The 16149-nt window shown below is 37.6% G+C and overlaps 1 protein-coding gene across 3 annotated transcripts in view; it reads right to left on the bottom strand.

Moving 5' to 3' along the window:
- The window catches only part of AMMECR1 (AMMECR nuclear protein 1), a 115186-nt gene that overhangs the window by 20308 nt on the left and 78729 nt on the right, over window positions 1-16149 (bottom strand). For 2 of the 3 annotated variants that reach the window (XM_012107546.5, XM_042242389.2), the window contains one exon: window positions 2349-2463. In XM_012107546.5, coding sequence (XP_011962936.3) covers window positions 2349-2463 — 115 coding nt within the window. Of the gene's footprint in view, window positions 1-2348; window positions 2464-3579 lie in introns of those variants that run through there. The other variant, XM_060408065.1, reaches the window with a different exon arrangement.

Genomic DNA, 16149 nt, shown 5'->3' with positions numbered 1-16149 from the left:
GATTATGGTACATTTTTTTAAAAGCCAAATCACATTCTTTCTAAAAATGTAATGTTCATCCTTATTCTTTGGGAACAAATTTCTCTGATGCTGAATACTTTAGACTATGATGAAGTAACTGACAAATGACAGTCTTTTCCTCTTAGCATAGCTATTCTAACAGTACCTAAGTCACTTTCTAATGCTTATATATTAAAGTACAAAAATATATGTATATGTTTTGTTCCTTCTTTAACAGAAAAGCATCACTAAATAGACATCAATATTTAAACTTTGAGGGCTGTATTAAATATATAATGCCAAGTAGAAGCATATAGAATCTTCTAGAAATTCAAACTGGCAGATGGTAATCAGAGAGGATGAATACACCCTAAGAGAGTACAGTACCAATTCTTAAGTGCTTTACCTCTCACCCTCCCAACAGAAAGATAATATATCTCATGAACATACAAGCCCAATAATATCTAGGTTCATTTTAGTTGTAGACACTACTCGATGTGGGCTAAAGAAGATGATGGTGTGCTTACCCAGACCTATTTAGCAACTGTTGGCTTTTCCCATTTTTCCTTCCCCTAGAACATATGCACACACATTTATGCAATAAACATTCATGTACATGTCACACGTGCACACTTCTGCACCCTTTCTGAACTATACTTCCAACTCAGTGGCTGCAAGTAGTTAGGAATGTTTTTGTAGCCCAATCACCCCCTGGATCTCAGGTTTTTTCTGCTATTATCACTCCCATCCCTACCAATACACACATAGCGCCCTGTGATTCAGAAAGCAGAAATATAAGTCTAGCTAGAGAAGAGGAAGCAGTACTCTTAAAACAATAAGAACGAACCAAACTGTAATATTTGTTAATAAGTAAGGAATATGATTTGGGATCACTTAAAAATAAGGTACTGAGGTATTTCTATAATACCGGTAGATATCTCTTTAAGAAAAATTCAAATAGGAACAATAAAACTTATAGAAAAGGATCAACTGGAATATTTTAATTCTATAAAAGGTTTTCACATTCCAACTTTGCCAGGATCAACACTATCAACAAATTTTACTTTTTCCTTTACAAAAAAATCTTAAGATGGTTTCATATTCTAATAATGCTCAAAGAAACCCTACCACAAACCCCAGAAAGGAACTGTTTCATCCTACTCTGAAGAATTTTTAAAATAGCTCTCGCATAACAACAATATTTATATCATGGAGATTTTTTTCGATGAAGATTAAGAACTTTATAAATGTCTTTTTTTCTGTATGTGGAAAACTGAAACACAGTGGAGTAAATTGTCCAGGGTATCACAAGGAGTGAGGGGGAAGCCAAAAATAAAATTAACTGTCAAGAAAGCAGCCTGTCCACAGAGAAAAATATCTCAGTTACCATGGGGGATAGTCATTCTAACAAGGCAGTAGAATTAAACATGTTATATCATGATGATACAGTCAAATCATTTATGAGTATCTGTGTGCACATGAATGCTCTGTGTATCACTGAATTCCCACTGCTTCATTCTTATGCCACTTAATTTCTTTGTACTTGTGTATAATTCTTTTCTCTGCTATTAGACTATAAGATGTTTATGGCAGGGACCAAATCTCAGCACTTACATGCATGAGGCACATGCCTGGAATACAGTAAGCAGTCAGGTAACATGGGTATGTTCAAGTGTAAAATTTCATAGATATACACTCAACTAACACCACCCAACCACCAAAACAAATCATGGTGAGAATCTGAAGTTTCTTAACAACTCAACCCCACATACTAAAGAAGAACAAAAAGATGATCAATATAGGCTACTATGATAATTGTAATGCACAGAGATACCCTAGATATACTCTTACTTGTTAGTGTGTGCAAGTACATAGATTAAGGTAGCCAAGAATGAATTAGCATGATTTACCTGTAGTTAACCAACACCCCATTATTATCCATGAGCTGATTTCCCCAACTGGTATATTATCCTAACCCTTTTGCTGCTTGTTACTGTGATACATCCTCTGACTACCTAACTGGTGGCAGTCATACCAGAGAGGAGAAATAAATTCTAATCAATCCTGCTTACTACTTGTTAACAGCTTTTATGAGGTGCTGTAGTGAAGTTAATAGGATAAAAATGAAGAGCAAATTTAGTTTGGGGTATTTAAACAACATAAGGTACTTTGCCTTAAAAAAAAAAAAAAAGAAAAACTCCTTCACTCACATTTCATTGATCAGCTGTGAGGTTTATTTATCCATGTTATCTCCATCTCCATTACAAAAGAGTTATCTTGGGCCTAATTTTTAAACAATTACTCAGGAGTTACCGTCCTTTTTCTTTAAAAATTCTCTATTGTCTTACCTCCCAGTCCAAATAATCACAGACGTCTTCGAAGTTAGTGAGCAGAGACACTGAGCAGAACAGCCGTGGCAGCTCATCCCTTGTCATTGGGGGAAAACGGCTATCTTTAAGGGCACTGTTGAAAACAAAGTGAATATTAAAACAGTCACAAGATATGAGTTCCTAGTTTCAAATGCAGACAATCATTTGAAAAAGGTAAGAATTTCTTAAAAAATCAGTAAGGTGAGAAAGGTGCCAAAATCTCCAAATGCATTCAAGCACTCCAAAGGTTTTAGAAGTTATTTTTGTGCATTCAGCAGATTTACTAGCCAATCCTGTGACTGATTCAATTGTAAAGAGTGAATGATCAATTACATTTCCTATATAGTCATTTCCTTGTATACTTCCTTGCTACTTGTAGAATTTGACAATATTTTATTTGATTTTTGAGGAGAATAAAAACCAAAGCAGTGGAAACTTAGGGGAAGAATTCTGTATCTAGCACTGGTAGGGGAAAAAAAAAAAAAAATATATATATATATATATATATTTCATGTTGTTAAAAAGAAAGGTTCACACTACATTGGACAGTTACCATAGAACAACATATAAAAAGTTGAAAAAAGGTAAAAATGTTATTTTCTTCAAGCAAAAGAAATCAAAGAAAATGAAAATTATCATGCAAATTATGGACTAAAAGTACAAAGATTTCAGGCCCCCTCTAAAGAAGAATTCAAGATTCTACTCAAAAACTGTGAAACTTCAGAAAATAGGGCTAATCTTAGGAGATAAAATTATGATTAGGAGACCATTAATCACATCAATGGATTTCTGAGTACATCAACTCTGATTCAATCCTGTAATCAAGGGTAGTGCACCACAGTGCCAAATTCTAGAAAAACCTCACTGTAAAGGACAAAAATGTTGGAAGATCATAATTCTTCCTGCAACAGTAGAATAGACAGAAAAGACAAAGACACACACACACAGGCTGTGTGTTCCTGTACTTTTAAAAGAAACCACTTCCTCGTCAAGAAAACAAACACACCTCTGATTGCCTCCTATATTAATGGCATTTGCGCTGTCGATCTTCAAATGTCCTGTATAGCAGAGCCAGGCTTAGAAAATGTTTTCACAGATTAATCCTTAGAGGTTACAAACTTAGAGCCTACAAACTGCTTGGGTCATAACAAAGTTCCATGACCTTTGGAAATAATTAAATTCATTTTTCAGTAACTTCCTCATTGCTGGATTTTCTTTTTTCCATTCCTTCCTTTGCATTCAGAAACTCACTCACTGTATTGTACAAATATACCCCTATGTTTGTTAAGTATTTTCGATACATTGTGGTGCTCGTTCTATCCTGCCATACAGAGGAAAATGCTTATAGAAAGAGAAGTTACACAGAGAACATACATGTTTTCCCCATTCAAGGAGCCAAGATTAACCAAGAAAATCAGGAAATCTGTGATAATTCATACTCTGAGAATAGCATTTAACTATTTCATAATTTAACAACATAAATTTCCTATCGTTGGCTTCTTTTATTTTCCAACTGGCAAATAAACTTTTAAGAAATATTTTCAAGTTCTTATCCAAAGCCAACATAAAGACATATATGATGTGTGTATAACACCCCCCCAACCCCACCCAGGAGAGGAGTTGTAAAAACAGAAGAATCCCATGCATAAAAATCCAAACTTTCACACTTTCAGTTTTCCTTTTGAAAAGAAAAAGAAAAAGAGAGGGTAAAAAGCCTTATACATTAGAGTAACATAAAATATTATTTTTAGGGTTCTAGAGTTTATTGTGGTGAAATATAAAAAACATAAAAATTACCGTTTTAACCACTTTTAAGTGTTTATTTCTCTGGGCTTAAATACATTCACTTGTACAACCACCACCACCATCCATCTATCCATCTCCAGAACTTTTTTCATTTTGCCCAGTTGAAACAAGGTACCCAACAAACACTAACTCCCCATTCTTCCCTCCTCCCAGCCCCTGGGAGAAATGTAATTTAAATACACTTTTATAATTTCAAATAATTATAGTAATATAGTTGCTAATGTTTTTCCTATGAAACAGCTTTATTGACATACAATTCACATACCATAAAATTCACCCTTTCAATGTACACAATTCAATGATTTTTAGTATATTCAGAATTGTACAATCATTACCCCATCCAATTTTAAAATATTTCATCACACCACAAAGAAACGCTTTACCTGTTAGGAGTCAGTCCCCCCAGCTCTTGGCAAGCACTAATCTATTTTCTGTCTCTATGGATTTGCCTGTTCTGGACATTTTATATAAGTGGAATCACACACGATGTGACCATTTGTGTCTGGCTTCTTTCACTTGGGATAATGTTGTTGAGGTTTTATCCATTTTGCAGCATGTATTGGTATGTGTTAGTCGCTCAGTCGTGTCTTACTCTTTGCAATCCCATTGACTGTAGCCCTCCAGGCTCCTCTGTCCATGGGATTCTCCAGGCAAGAATACTAGAGTGGATTGCCATGCCCTCCTCCAGAGGATCTTCGCAACCCAGGGATCAAACCCTTGTCTCTTATGTCTCCTGAATTGGCAGGCGGGTTCTTTACCACTAGCATCACCTTAATACGTTTTGTAAAAGCACATCATCCTTTTAACTGCACAATAATATTCAATCCTGTAGATACATTACATTTTTGTTTTCCATTTATCTGTTGAAGGACATTTGGGTTATTTCTGCTTTTGGGCCACTGTGAATAATGCTGCTATGAATATTCATGTATGAGTTTTTTGTGGAAAGTAATGTTTCATTTTTCTTGGGTAGATACCTAGGAGCCGAATTGCTGCGTCACATGGAATTCTGTGTAACTTTTTGAGGAACCAACAAATAGTTTCCCATAGTGGCTGTACATTCCCACCAGCAATGTACAGGGTTCCAATATCCCTACATCCTCACCAACACTTCTTACTGTCTGCCTTTTTCATTATAGTACTAGGTCTCCTTTAATGAAGAGATTTGTGTATCTAGCTCTAGCTTTCATATATACTTAAAAAATACACATGTTGAAGTTGCCATACAGTTAATTTCTCAACACTCTGAGGCAGGTTATTATTTTATTTCCTAGCAAACCAGGAAAGGTATATTTTAGCTCAGTACAATTCAAACTATTTCAAATCAACAAAATTTTCAAGTGCAACTGAGGACCAGGCTAGGAAGCTTTCCTTGTGATATGGAGTCTATTGCTCACTCACCAGGGACTTAAAAAAAAAATGTTTAGATCAAAGAGTGAGTGGGAGAATGCTAGCATGGCTAGTAAGAGAAAATAACAATCATGCCTTGCTATATGACACTCAAAACACTGAACTAATAAAGGTATGTTAATTATGATGTAAACAGTCTGATTTTACAGAAACACTCATTCAAACAAGACTTTTAATTCTTGCATTTTTCATCGGTAACTTTTCATTAAATTCATGCGCATAGACAAATTCCAAAAGGCAGGAAGCCCTCAGTATCTCTAAATGCAAATTCCTAGGGAAAAGAACTAGCAATGAAAGCCTAGCGAGGATTTAAGGGATTATTAAAAAGATGAAAAAATGCGGCTGGAGACTAGCTCAGAGCTGCTAGACTGGGGTAGATGGCTGATAAACAAGAGGTTCAGCTTCTCTTGGCCCTGCTCCCTTTTGTATATAGAATATGCGATGTGGAAGCTGAGCCTTTAGAGACAATATGCTATGGGGAGTCAGGCAGTGACTTACTCGAGGTTGACCCAGCTAGTCAGTAACACAAGTAGGGGGACAACCCAGATTCTCTGATGCAAGTTCACAATTCTTTCTAATATCCACTCCTTAGTTGCTACTTTTGACAGGATTATGAGGGGTTTTTTTTTTCGTTTGAAAACAAAATGCTTGCCTTACTAGGCAATTCTGATCTCATACCTGCAGTGCCTGTGCCTAAAAAAGATAAATAATAATGTAACAGCATTCACTAGTAGCCAAAGGGTAAATAGAGCTAGATGTCCTGTCTACTGGAAATCTGCAGGGGCAAAAAGGATTTGTAAATATTAATACTGTCCATGGAAAGCATTTTATACCAAAGTAGTATGTGCCAATTTAAAGAGCTGACAAAGAAAGAGATCTTGTAGTAAATTTGTATGAAGTTCTCTTTGTTACAATAGGAAGCCATTTTCTAATGTTTAAATATTGCTAGAAAAAAAACACTTATGTACAAAAATCTGTTGGCTGCTCCATCACCCATATGATGGATGGCTAAGGTTTAAACAACAGTTTGATTCAATACCAAATTCAAATATATTCAATTCAAAGTGGCATCTTCCCAAGAATACATTCCACCTAATTGAGAAGCAGCATTAACATCTGTCAAAGTTAATATCTAATGTTAAATAGCACTTTAATGAAAATGAACATTAAAAAAAAAAGTATTAGGAGCTTAGCTATCAAAGAATCACATGGTTTGTGACAGTACCTGGAAACTATGAGGGGAAAAACGACAGCTGAAAAGAGACAAAGCCTTAGATATGGAAAGGCTCATCACAAACAACAGAGCATGCAACAGAAATTATTTGTGAGTCTAGATAGCTAGTCATTCACTCACTCATTCATTCATTCTTTTGCTGTCTAAAACACTGATGACCATAATCAGTTAACCAGTGGAAAGATACCAAACTGAGAAAGGCTTCATATTACAAGCAATCATTTTCCAGGACAAGGAAGTAATAACCAAAATTTAAAGTCTTTGTTTGGACAGGTGAAGAAAAGCAAATCAAGTAAACATTAATCTAAAAAAATTTTTTTAAAAAACAGCTTTTTACACAAGGGGTTTCAATTATCTGGATATTCTGCTATTCCTCGTCAGAGCTTCTAGAACAGAATGGACATGTGACATGTCTAAACTCCAGGAGCTGAGAATATTAGAATCCTAAGCCCAAATCTGAAAAGTTATCTATATCCTCTCTTCCACATTAAGTATCAATTTTAGCTTCCCGTGGTCCAAAAATAAATAAATAAATAATAGGCACAAAGCAGAATGCAAAAAAGTAAGTGACTATTCATCAAACCTAAGCGTAGAGAGGAACAACAAAGGACGTGGTAATGCTTAAGGAGTGAGGAAGGGAACCTCATTTTGGTGAGAGTTGAGACCCATAAGAAAGGAAATTTTCAATTGTAAGCCACATGTAAACTGTTACTTAATTGGGACATGTTTTTCCCTTTTAGAGTAATGAGTACAACCTACTTGCTGCTTAATGAGCATTAACACTACAATTTATTAATTGTAATATGTATTTCTAAGCATGATAGGATGGGTACTTAGCAGGGAGTGGAGGAAAGAACTAAGGCATGGAACAAAAGAAAGAAAATGTGAAGGAGGAAAAGAAAACGAAAATATATATAAAGAAAAATGGAGAGGAAGAGAAAACTAGAAGCAGAAAAAGGAAGTGGGAAGCAAAGAAAGTTAAAAAAACCACACACACAGAGGGGTAGAGAGAGAATGCAAAGATGGAAGAATGGAAGGGTAGGAAGGAGAGGGAGATCTAGAGTGGTGGGTGCTCGAGGTTTTCATGTAAGTTATTTGGCTCCTATCCTATAGGATTCACAGAGGCTTCAGTCTGTTATCACCACTGAATGGCTTAAAGCTCTTGAATTGCTCTAATCTGGAATTCTTAAAAGCCTCTACTCTCTGAGATGGCCACAGCTGCCCACCAGGAAGGAAAAATACTCTCTGGGCTGCATGCTGTGATTATCAGAGCAATACTGTCAAGAATCTGCCTCCTAGCCACAAGTTCCTCACCTGTAAATTAGGAGACAAGGTCGTGAATTTGATTGAGTGGAGCAGAACTACAACTGGAAAATATCAATAAAAGATATTTCTTCATGTGAAGAAACAGATGGCTAAATGTTTGGTGTATGTAGCGTCCACATGATGCTTTCCCTGCAGAGTTTCTGGGTTTACTTGATCCTATTTTTAGAAATGAAGGGCTAGAAACTGGTTTTTAATTATTTTTCTGATGGAAATCTTTTAAAATATATTCTACCAGAGTATAACAGACATAATTTTCTCTGTATGACTGAGGTTCATCGTTAAGACTCAATATGACTTGGGCCATTCATTACTATACAGTATTGGAACAGTACTCTCAATTTAGTCTTGGCAATAAAAAAAAAATCTGTAGGTATGGAAAACAGATTACAGTTTGACCACCAACAGATTCCATCTTGGGGAATTTGAAAACATGAGATTATCTCTACTTTGAAGAGAATGTAACACAAAAATAACCTGACATAGACTTTCAAAGTTTCAAGGGATCTGACCCCTGTGTTCTCTAAGTTTGTATACTATAAAACTGAACTACCTCTCAAATTGAATCAAATGTCAATTTTACTGCCTTTCTCAGAGAATTTAGAAAAACCTCTACAACCCTGAACGAGTATCACCTTCCCAGGGTCATCAGAGCATTTCTCCAAGGTGTAGCAACAGTTTCCTGTGACTTACCACTGATAAAAATAGCTCCCAAAAATGCAAAATTGAAGTCATCGTTAATATATGAGCCCTATTTCACAGTCCTATAGAACACAGCACAGGAGAATCGTCAAAAGCTTGGATTCTGGAATCAGACACGCCTACATTTGGATTGTGGCTCCACTGCATGCTAGTTGTGTGATATTTGGTTAAGTCTCTTAACTTGTGCCAGCCTCCATTCTTCTATAAAATGGGGATACTAATAGTACCTACCTCACGGAGCTACTGTGACAAGTGAACAAAATAATAATACCTGCACAAGTGCCTTACATACACCAGGGGCTCAGTAAGTAGTGCCCTCCCCCACCACCATCAAAGTTTTAGTTAGGTTTATGTCCGCAGGGCTGCCTCCATGTCATGCTTCTTGTGACAGGAATGGAGCCTCAGGACTAAGACTGACCCTTCAACCTCATGAGAAGATCAAAGCAAATTATCTGCTCTAGGAACTGCTGTGACCATTGAAAGAGAATAATGGCTACCCTTTCAGGTTCTGGTGTTTTTGAGAATACTTCATTTTCTTTCACTTTCAAAATATTTATTAAGCATCTGCGTATGCCTTTTATTATGTGAAGAGCCACAGAGGATTTAAGAATAGTAGATTACAAAATAATACATGAACACATGTAAAAGAGTTTGATAGAAAGGCTGAGAGGCAAGGTTAGGCAAGGTTAGTGTCTTCTGGAAGGATCTGTTTACACTCTCTGCTACTGGTTTACTGGTTACCAAATCACCCAGAATTGCAGGTAAATTCACAGAAATTAAATGTATACACATTTTTGTTTCCTAGTAAGACATCTATTACATCAAGCAACATACTTCTTCATCAAGAATTTCCATTATCCTGCAGCCATGCATTCATGTTGGGTTTGTAATGTAACTCTTAGTTTTCCTGAGCTAGGTTTTAAAAAATCTCCAGGGCAGGGACTGGTTTTTTACTTCCATACAAAAAAAAAAAAGTTTACCAAGAGATGCAATTCCCTGAACTGTGCTCAATTTATCTTCAATGGATTTAGATATGCTATTCTCTATCTTACTGGTTATGCTCCAGCAAAATCCTTAGGAAAAAATGTAAACACTCTCTAAGCAGCAGACACAGGATGAGAGATGAGAAGCTCCATGCTTTCCTCATCTCACCCAGTGGTCTCCAAACTGTTTTGATTGAGCATTCTTATCAGTAAAAGAAGTCTGAGCATACATCCTCAATATGTATATTTATTTACAAAGTATGTATCACAGTCACGTACAGCGAATATATCCAAAGCACAATACAGACTTAGAATAAGTTTGCTCTTGAAAACAGTGGGTATAAACACATATTTCAAATAATGTTCTTGATCATTTCCTTCTTTGGGGGGCTGACATCTTGTCAGGTCCAATTAGATTATATTCATTTTCACTTGATGAGTTGGCCAACCAATTTACAAGGTGACTTGCAGAAGTGGCAGCTAGCTCCACCTTTTTCTTGTCCTTGCTTTGTGCTTATATTATGACTATTATCACATCACTCCATTGTTCCTTTGCAGGAATGTTCTTAAGCCATTTGTCTACCCTGAGTGGCTTTAACTAGCTTTAGCCAACCTGTGCATAATAGTCAAATGGCTTAAGAAGATTCCTGCAAAGAAACCACAAATTGAAGATAATACTAAGAACCACGCATGTACTTAACCAGGCTCGTAAACTGAAATACGCTGCAACATCCTGCAACAGTGACTGAAAGTAGCGTGCCACCATCACCTCCCAGCAAATTGTGGTTCTCAGACTTTCCTCAGGATCCCTCAATCTAGAGTATGCGACAATGACCCACTGACATAGACCAAATGGGAGCACCAGGGTCAATGCATACATTAAATATGAGTGGAGTGTCAGTTCTTTCCTATATTTTATGTAAAAGATCATAAATAAAATTTCCAACCTTTTCTTCCCACTCCACAATGGATGGTCTTGGATGTACTGCTCTTAGGAAACTGCTAATCTAAAGCTCTTAATCAAATTCTAAGAAATTGGTCCTGATATACTTAGACATGACACTATGAGCAAAAAGAGCTTTAAATACAAAAGAGCTAATACCTATGGAGTGCCTGCTGTGTGCTAAGTGCTAGATATGTGTTATCTTGTTGAGTCCTCAAATCAACTCCATTTTGTAGATGAGGAAACTGAGGTTCACTGATTTCAGTGAGATGAAGCAACTTGCCCAAGGTCATTAAAGCAGGTAAGAGTTGAATTCTGGGCAGCCTGCCTCTACGGCTCCATTCTGTTTTCACAGCACCGCCTCTAGAATGTTAGTGAATCAACTTCAGTATATGCATATTCAATCAGTTCTAAGGAATTTTCCCCCAATTAATGAGGCTTCTCTTGGGGTTTAACTGGATGTTGTAGGTTATAAGTGTGGGCAGGTTCTGCAACGAAGACAAATAGTACTTTTTTAGTGAAAGTTTTGGCTTGTTTTTGCTCTTTCTTCATTTTGATCTTGGTGATTCAGAGCTGCTGTCACTGAAAAACATCTGTTTTATCTAAATTTAATAAGGCCTATTAGTGGGACACTAAGCCTTCCCTTATTCTGAAGCCTTTCCACAATTTGAAATTTAATCTACTGAAAGTCATAATAGCGTTACCAAAGTACTAGTCTTGGACATATCTAGGCTGGCAGGCCTGTTTCTGATTTTTTAACTTTGCTTTTCCAACATGAATGAATAAGCTCCCTCATACTCACCACAAGAGTCAGGCAATTTTTTTCCCTTCCTTCTTTCCATGGTAATCAAATCTATAAGTTGAACTCTGTAGACTGCAAAACATATGGTGTCACTCTCTCTGATGTGCTGTGTGAGGTGGGTCAGTCTTACCTCTGGTGAGAGCCTACTGGCCTTTCTTAAACTCTTGCCAGTGCTAGCTGGCGCAGGCCTGCTGAAAGCTAACATGCTGGTTCTTATTGGATGGCCTGTCCATGATTTTCTCAGATGTCACTGACAGGCAACGAAAGGTAACAAAGGATAAAAGAATTAAGTCAGTCTTGAAGATGAGGTACAAAATCAACTGATCAACTTAACTCAGTCCTGCTGAGGAAGAGGGAGCGAGAGACTCCAGCCCTCTCCACTGACTCAAGCGATATGTCTTTCATCTTTCTTTTCCTTCTCTTCTTACCCTCTCCCAGCTTCTGGATGTTTTCCTCTTTTTCTTCCTCTTCTTACTCTACTATGGTAAGGAAGGAAAAACTGTAAAATGTCGCAAGGAGATGAAGGAGAAGAATGGGGGGTGGGGGGAGAGAGAACATGAAGACAAACACATACAGCTGCTGCTTCTACTGGACAAATGTACAGAGCAGCGTGCAAGGCAGTGGCCATTGGGTCAGGATGACCCATTCCCTTCCGTACTGGTTTTAATGTTCTATTTCAGCCTTCAGGGAGTAGATGGGTGATGGTGACAGATAAAGGTACAACCCAGTCCACTGCCTCTCTTTCTCTGGGGTTTTGAGGTACCCTTGCCAAGGGGTTGGAGGTTGGGAAGAAAAGTCAAGGGCCTCAACCCTAGCAGCCTAGCTGCTTAACCACACATTTACAGAATCACTTTCTTTGATTTGCATACTTTCTCAAGGCATATATCTCAACAACAAAGCAAAACTACACGCCTGTTTTTAAGGCCTCTTAACTTTCCTTAACATTCATTTAAATGGAACTCTCTTTCATTTTTATCACCATCTGGTATCTTTGGGGGAAAGTTTCCTTTAAACCATTCATATCATCTTTGTTTTATATGATTCTTCATAGAATTTCCAAAGGGTCTTCACATCTTTGATCCTGACCCTCAAAACAGCCTCATGAAGTTGACAAGCTAACGCTACATTATGTTAGAAACCACAATAGGTGTTCCTCTGAGAACAAGACCCCCTGTATTCACAGAGTCACAAAATGCCAGAGCCACAAGCGCTTAGAGACCGTCTGGTCCACACCGTTCACTTGACATCTGGGGGAACTGGAGCAGAAAGTAATGTGCCCAAAGTCACACAGCTACCGAGGAGTGGAGTCAGGGCTTACACTGCTGCACCTTCAGACATCCCTTGTCCCCCATCCATTCATTTTTCCACTATTCTTTCACATATTTATGGACCAGCTCTGGCCTAATCCACTAATATTCCAGCAGGGATGTATGGAGGAGGAAGAAGAAAGTGCTGCCAAAGACACTGGGGAATAGCTACAACAGTGAAACAGTGAGCTTCCCAAGTGCCAGGCCCCTGGGACTTGTCAGCATGCTGAAGTCACGCAGTCTAGAAACTGAGCAGATAAGGGTGGGGGAGCAGCAGAGCAACGCAGCCTTTATCACTGCCCTCCTCTGCATTTCCAGTCCACTCCTTTATTCTTATTCACTCCTAGTTAGTGGTTCTCTCCCCAGTGTGCTTTTCCCTTGTTCTCTCCCCAGTGCAGTCCAGGCCATCCATTCTGGCCTGTCACTTCTCTTAGCTGCTGAGCTACATAGGATTGCTCAGCAGAAAAGTTATACGTTTTAAAAATAAGGCATTTCATTCCCTTTTCTCAAGTTCTCGCAACTAGAGAATCTGTCCTTGTAAATGCCACACTATGTTCTGGTGGTATGTCTATAAATACGTCAGACTATAAAGCTGGTCAGGGCAAGATAACCTGAACACCCATTTTCCAGTAAACAGCATAACACCATGCGTGGATCCAGCATAGGAAAAATATGTGGTTCTTCATGTACTGCTAAAGTCCTTGGACTTTAATCCAATCTATCTTCCAGTGTCCTAACTTGGAACAGATTTTACTTTGTTCCTTTCAACAAATATGTTTACAGTAGGCCTGGTCAAACAGAAAAGGGTATTTTTTTAACTCTTCATCTCTTGCTTGGTTTACATCTTGATAAATCTAATTTTCAAAGGCTAGTCAAAATTTTACTTGTATAGTTTCCCGTTCTATTACCATTAAAAATTACTTAACTTTCCCATTGAAAAGGTCCACTTTGATTTTTGTTTCCATGAGACAAGCACATGGGGTAATGAAATATGTTGGAAACACTTTGCAATATGCTGCTGAAATAACAACAATTGCTGATTCTGTGCTCAGTACATATTAGGAAAACCACAATAGATGCTAAAAGGAAACTGCATCATTTGGGGATGGAAAAAATGCAATGGATAAAAGCCATGCAGTTTAAATTACAGTCATGTGACAATAGCTCTGTCCCCCACAGCAGCAAAACTTGCCATGAGTAAGTGGTGGTCTTAATGATTACTGATGGAAGAGATACCTATGATCATGAACTAATTAATGCAGTAAATATTTACTGAATGCTTGCTATGTGCTGAGTGCTGAGTACAACTCTACCTACAGTGGCATAGTATGTTCAGCTGCAGTCCTGTGGAACACTTTGCTTCATTGAAGTTTCACTATGGTACAACTCGTGTTTATATGAGCAACTCAGAGTACCTAATGATAAGTACAAGTTTCAAACTAAGTCATATTTAGAGACATAAAAAAAGAGAGAGAGGTACTTAAACTCACAGGGCCTTACTACTTTTAACTTTATGGATACTAGGCTATGTCGAGAAAATCTACAAGACTAAGCAAAACCCTACAGAAACTCAAAAACTTAGTTTTTGACTATTTACACCTCTGCATGTGTTCTGTGTCTAATTTCATTGGATCATGAGCTCCTTGAGTGCAGCGACTGTGTCCACTTCTGCTCACCATTGGATATCCAGTGACTGGCATTCAGTAGCTAGTGAGTTTGATAGTGAAAGAAAGAATACAGGAAGGTAGTCTTATATCACCATGTATTTAATAATATTTATTGGCAATATAATAAATATTAAATGGCCCCACTGATTGTGCTTTATTAAACAGTCAACATTCCCCTATACTCTAAATAGCCTTTTATCCATCAACTGAAAAACTGTCCACTGAAGTGTGTTGTCCTTGGTTTAATAGCCATTAAATCTATTAAATGCTGCTCATTTAGAAGGTGGAAACTGGTGTTTTGAGTCTTTAGTTAGATTACTGGGCATTCACAGTGCAGCACAGTTTGGCAACATTTTTCAATCTAAAACTCATAGACCGCTATAAATAGATAATAATCTACTCCCATGATAGAGTTACAGAGTTACTTTGATCTCAGTGACCTCTCCCTGCTCCGAGGAAAACACAGATGCCTTGCAACCTTGAGGAGCTCAGTGGCCTCTTAGGTTTATGTGGTGATTATTACTACTATTTTTCTGTAGTTTGGAACATATAGGGGCCCATATTACTCATCTTTTTTTAGGCCTTTCACACCTTCTGATAAAGGAACATCTTATGAACTGGATGAATCACAAGTCAGCCAGGGCAGGCACAGAAGAAAGAAGCACAAGATAACAGTCTCTCTAAATGAACAAGGGTCTGAAAGAAATCAGACGTCAGCTCACAAATAAAAAAAGTTTTCCTTAAAAAAAATATCCTCTGCCTACTCTTCCAGTTCTCTGTGCGATTTCAGGTAAGTAAGTGTCTAAAGGGAAAGGGGCACTTGTTGGAAATCAACTCTCATAGGTAATGAGAATGATCTAGAGGGAAAGAAGCTGACTCTGGAGAAGATGGATGGACTGCTGATGCCCCACTTGTGGGGCTGTCAGAATGCTCAACCGAGACGTTCTAACAACCCACTGGGCTGATGGGGGTTAAAGAATTAGTATACATTAGCACACACTCCCTCAATCACATTAGACTTTCACATTCCCAGGTCCGGTTTGCCTTTTACAAAAATAATATTGGTTTAGAATGCTGCTTGGAGCCTGCTTCACAAATCTGAGAGACCAGATTGTAGCACCTCTTTTTCCCTTGCTACTGCCGCAGCCTCTCCCTCCCCCATGTAACTAAAAAGCCACTTCTCAGACTTTGGTAAACAATATGAACGAAACTGAGAGAATATTTCTGTGGACTTAACTTTCCTGGAAATAATTATCAGTGATGGAAAACAAATTTTTTGTAACAGAATAAAACGTCATTAATTTGAGCTCCACTAATTCAAAAATCTGTGCTAATTCAAACAGACCTATGCTGACAGGAAAAGAAGGGTCTGCTCCTCTAAGTAAATCAACTTTGTAATTAAGGTTGGAAGAGAAGTACAGGACTTGCTGAAAGAGAAACTATTTTCAGAACTGTAGAATTAACCATCTACAAACACTGTAACATCATAATTACACATTTTGTGTGTATATGCAAAAGCAGATCTCTTGAAGACTTTTATTTAATAATACTCAGCCCACTTGGGGTTATTAAAACAAGCAAACTACTTTAAAAGAAAATCATA

Source organism: Ovis aries, chromosome X, assembly GCF_016772045.2.
Source record: "Ovis aries strain OAR_USU_Benz2616 breed Rambouillet chromosome X, ARS-UI_Ramb_v3.0, whole genome shotgun sequence".
NCBI lineage: Eukaryota > Metazoa > Chordata > Mammalia > Artiodactyla > Bovidae > Ovis > Ovis aries.
The sequence above is the reverse complement of the archived record's forward strand: the minus strand, read 5'-3'. Positions and strand labels throughout refer to the sequence as shown.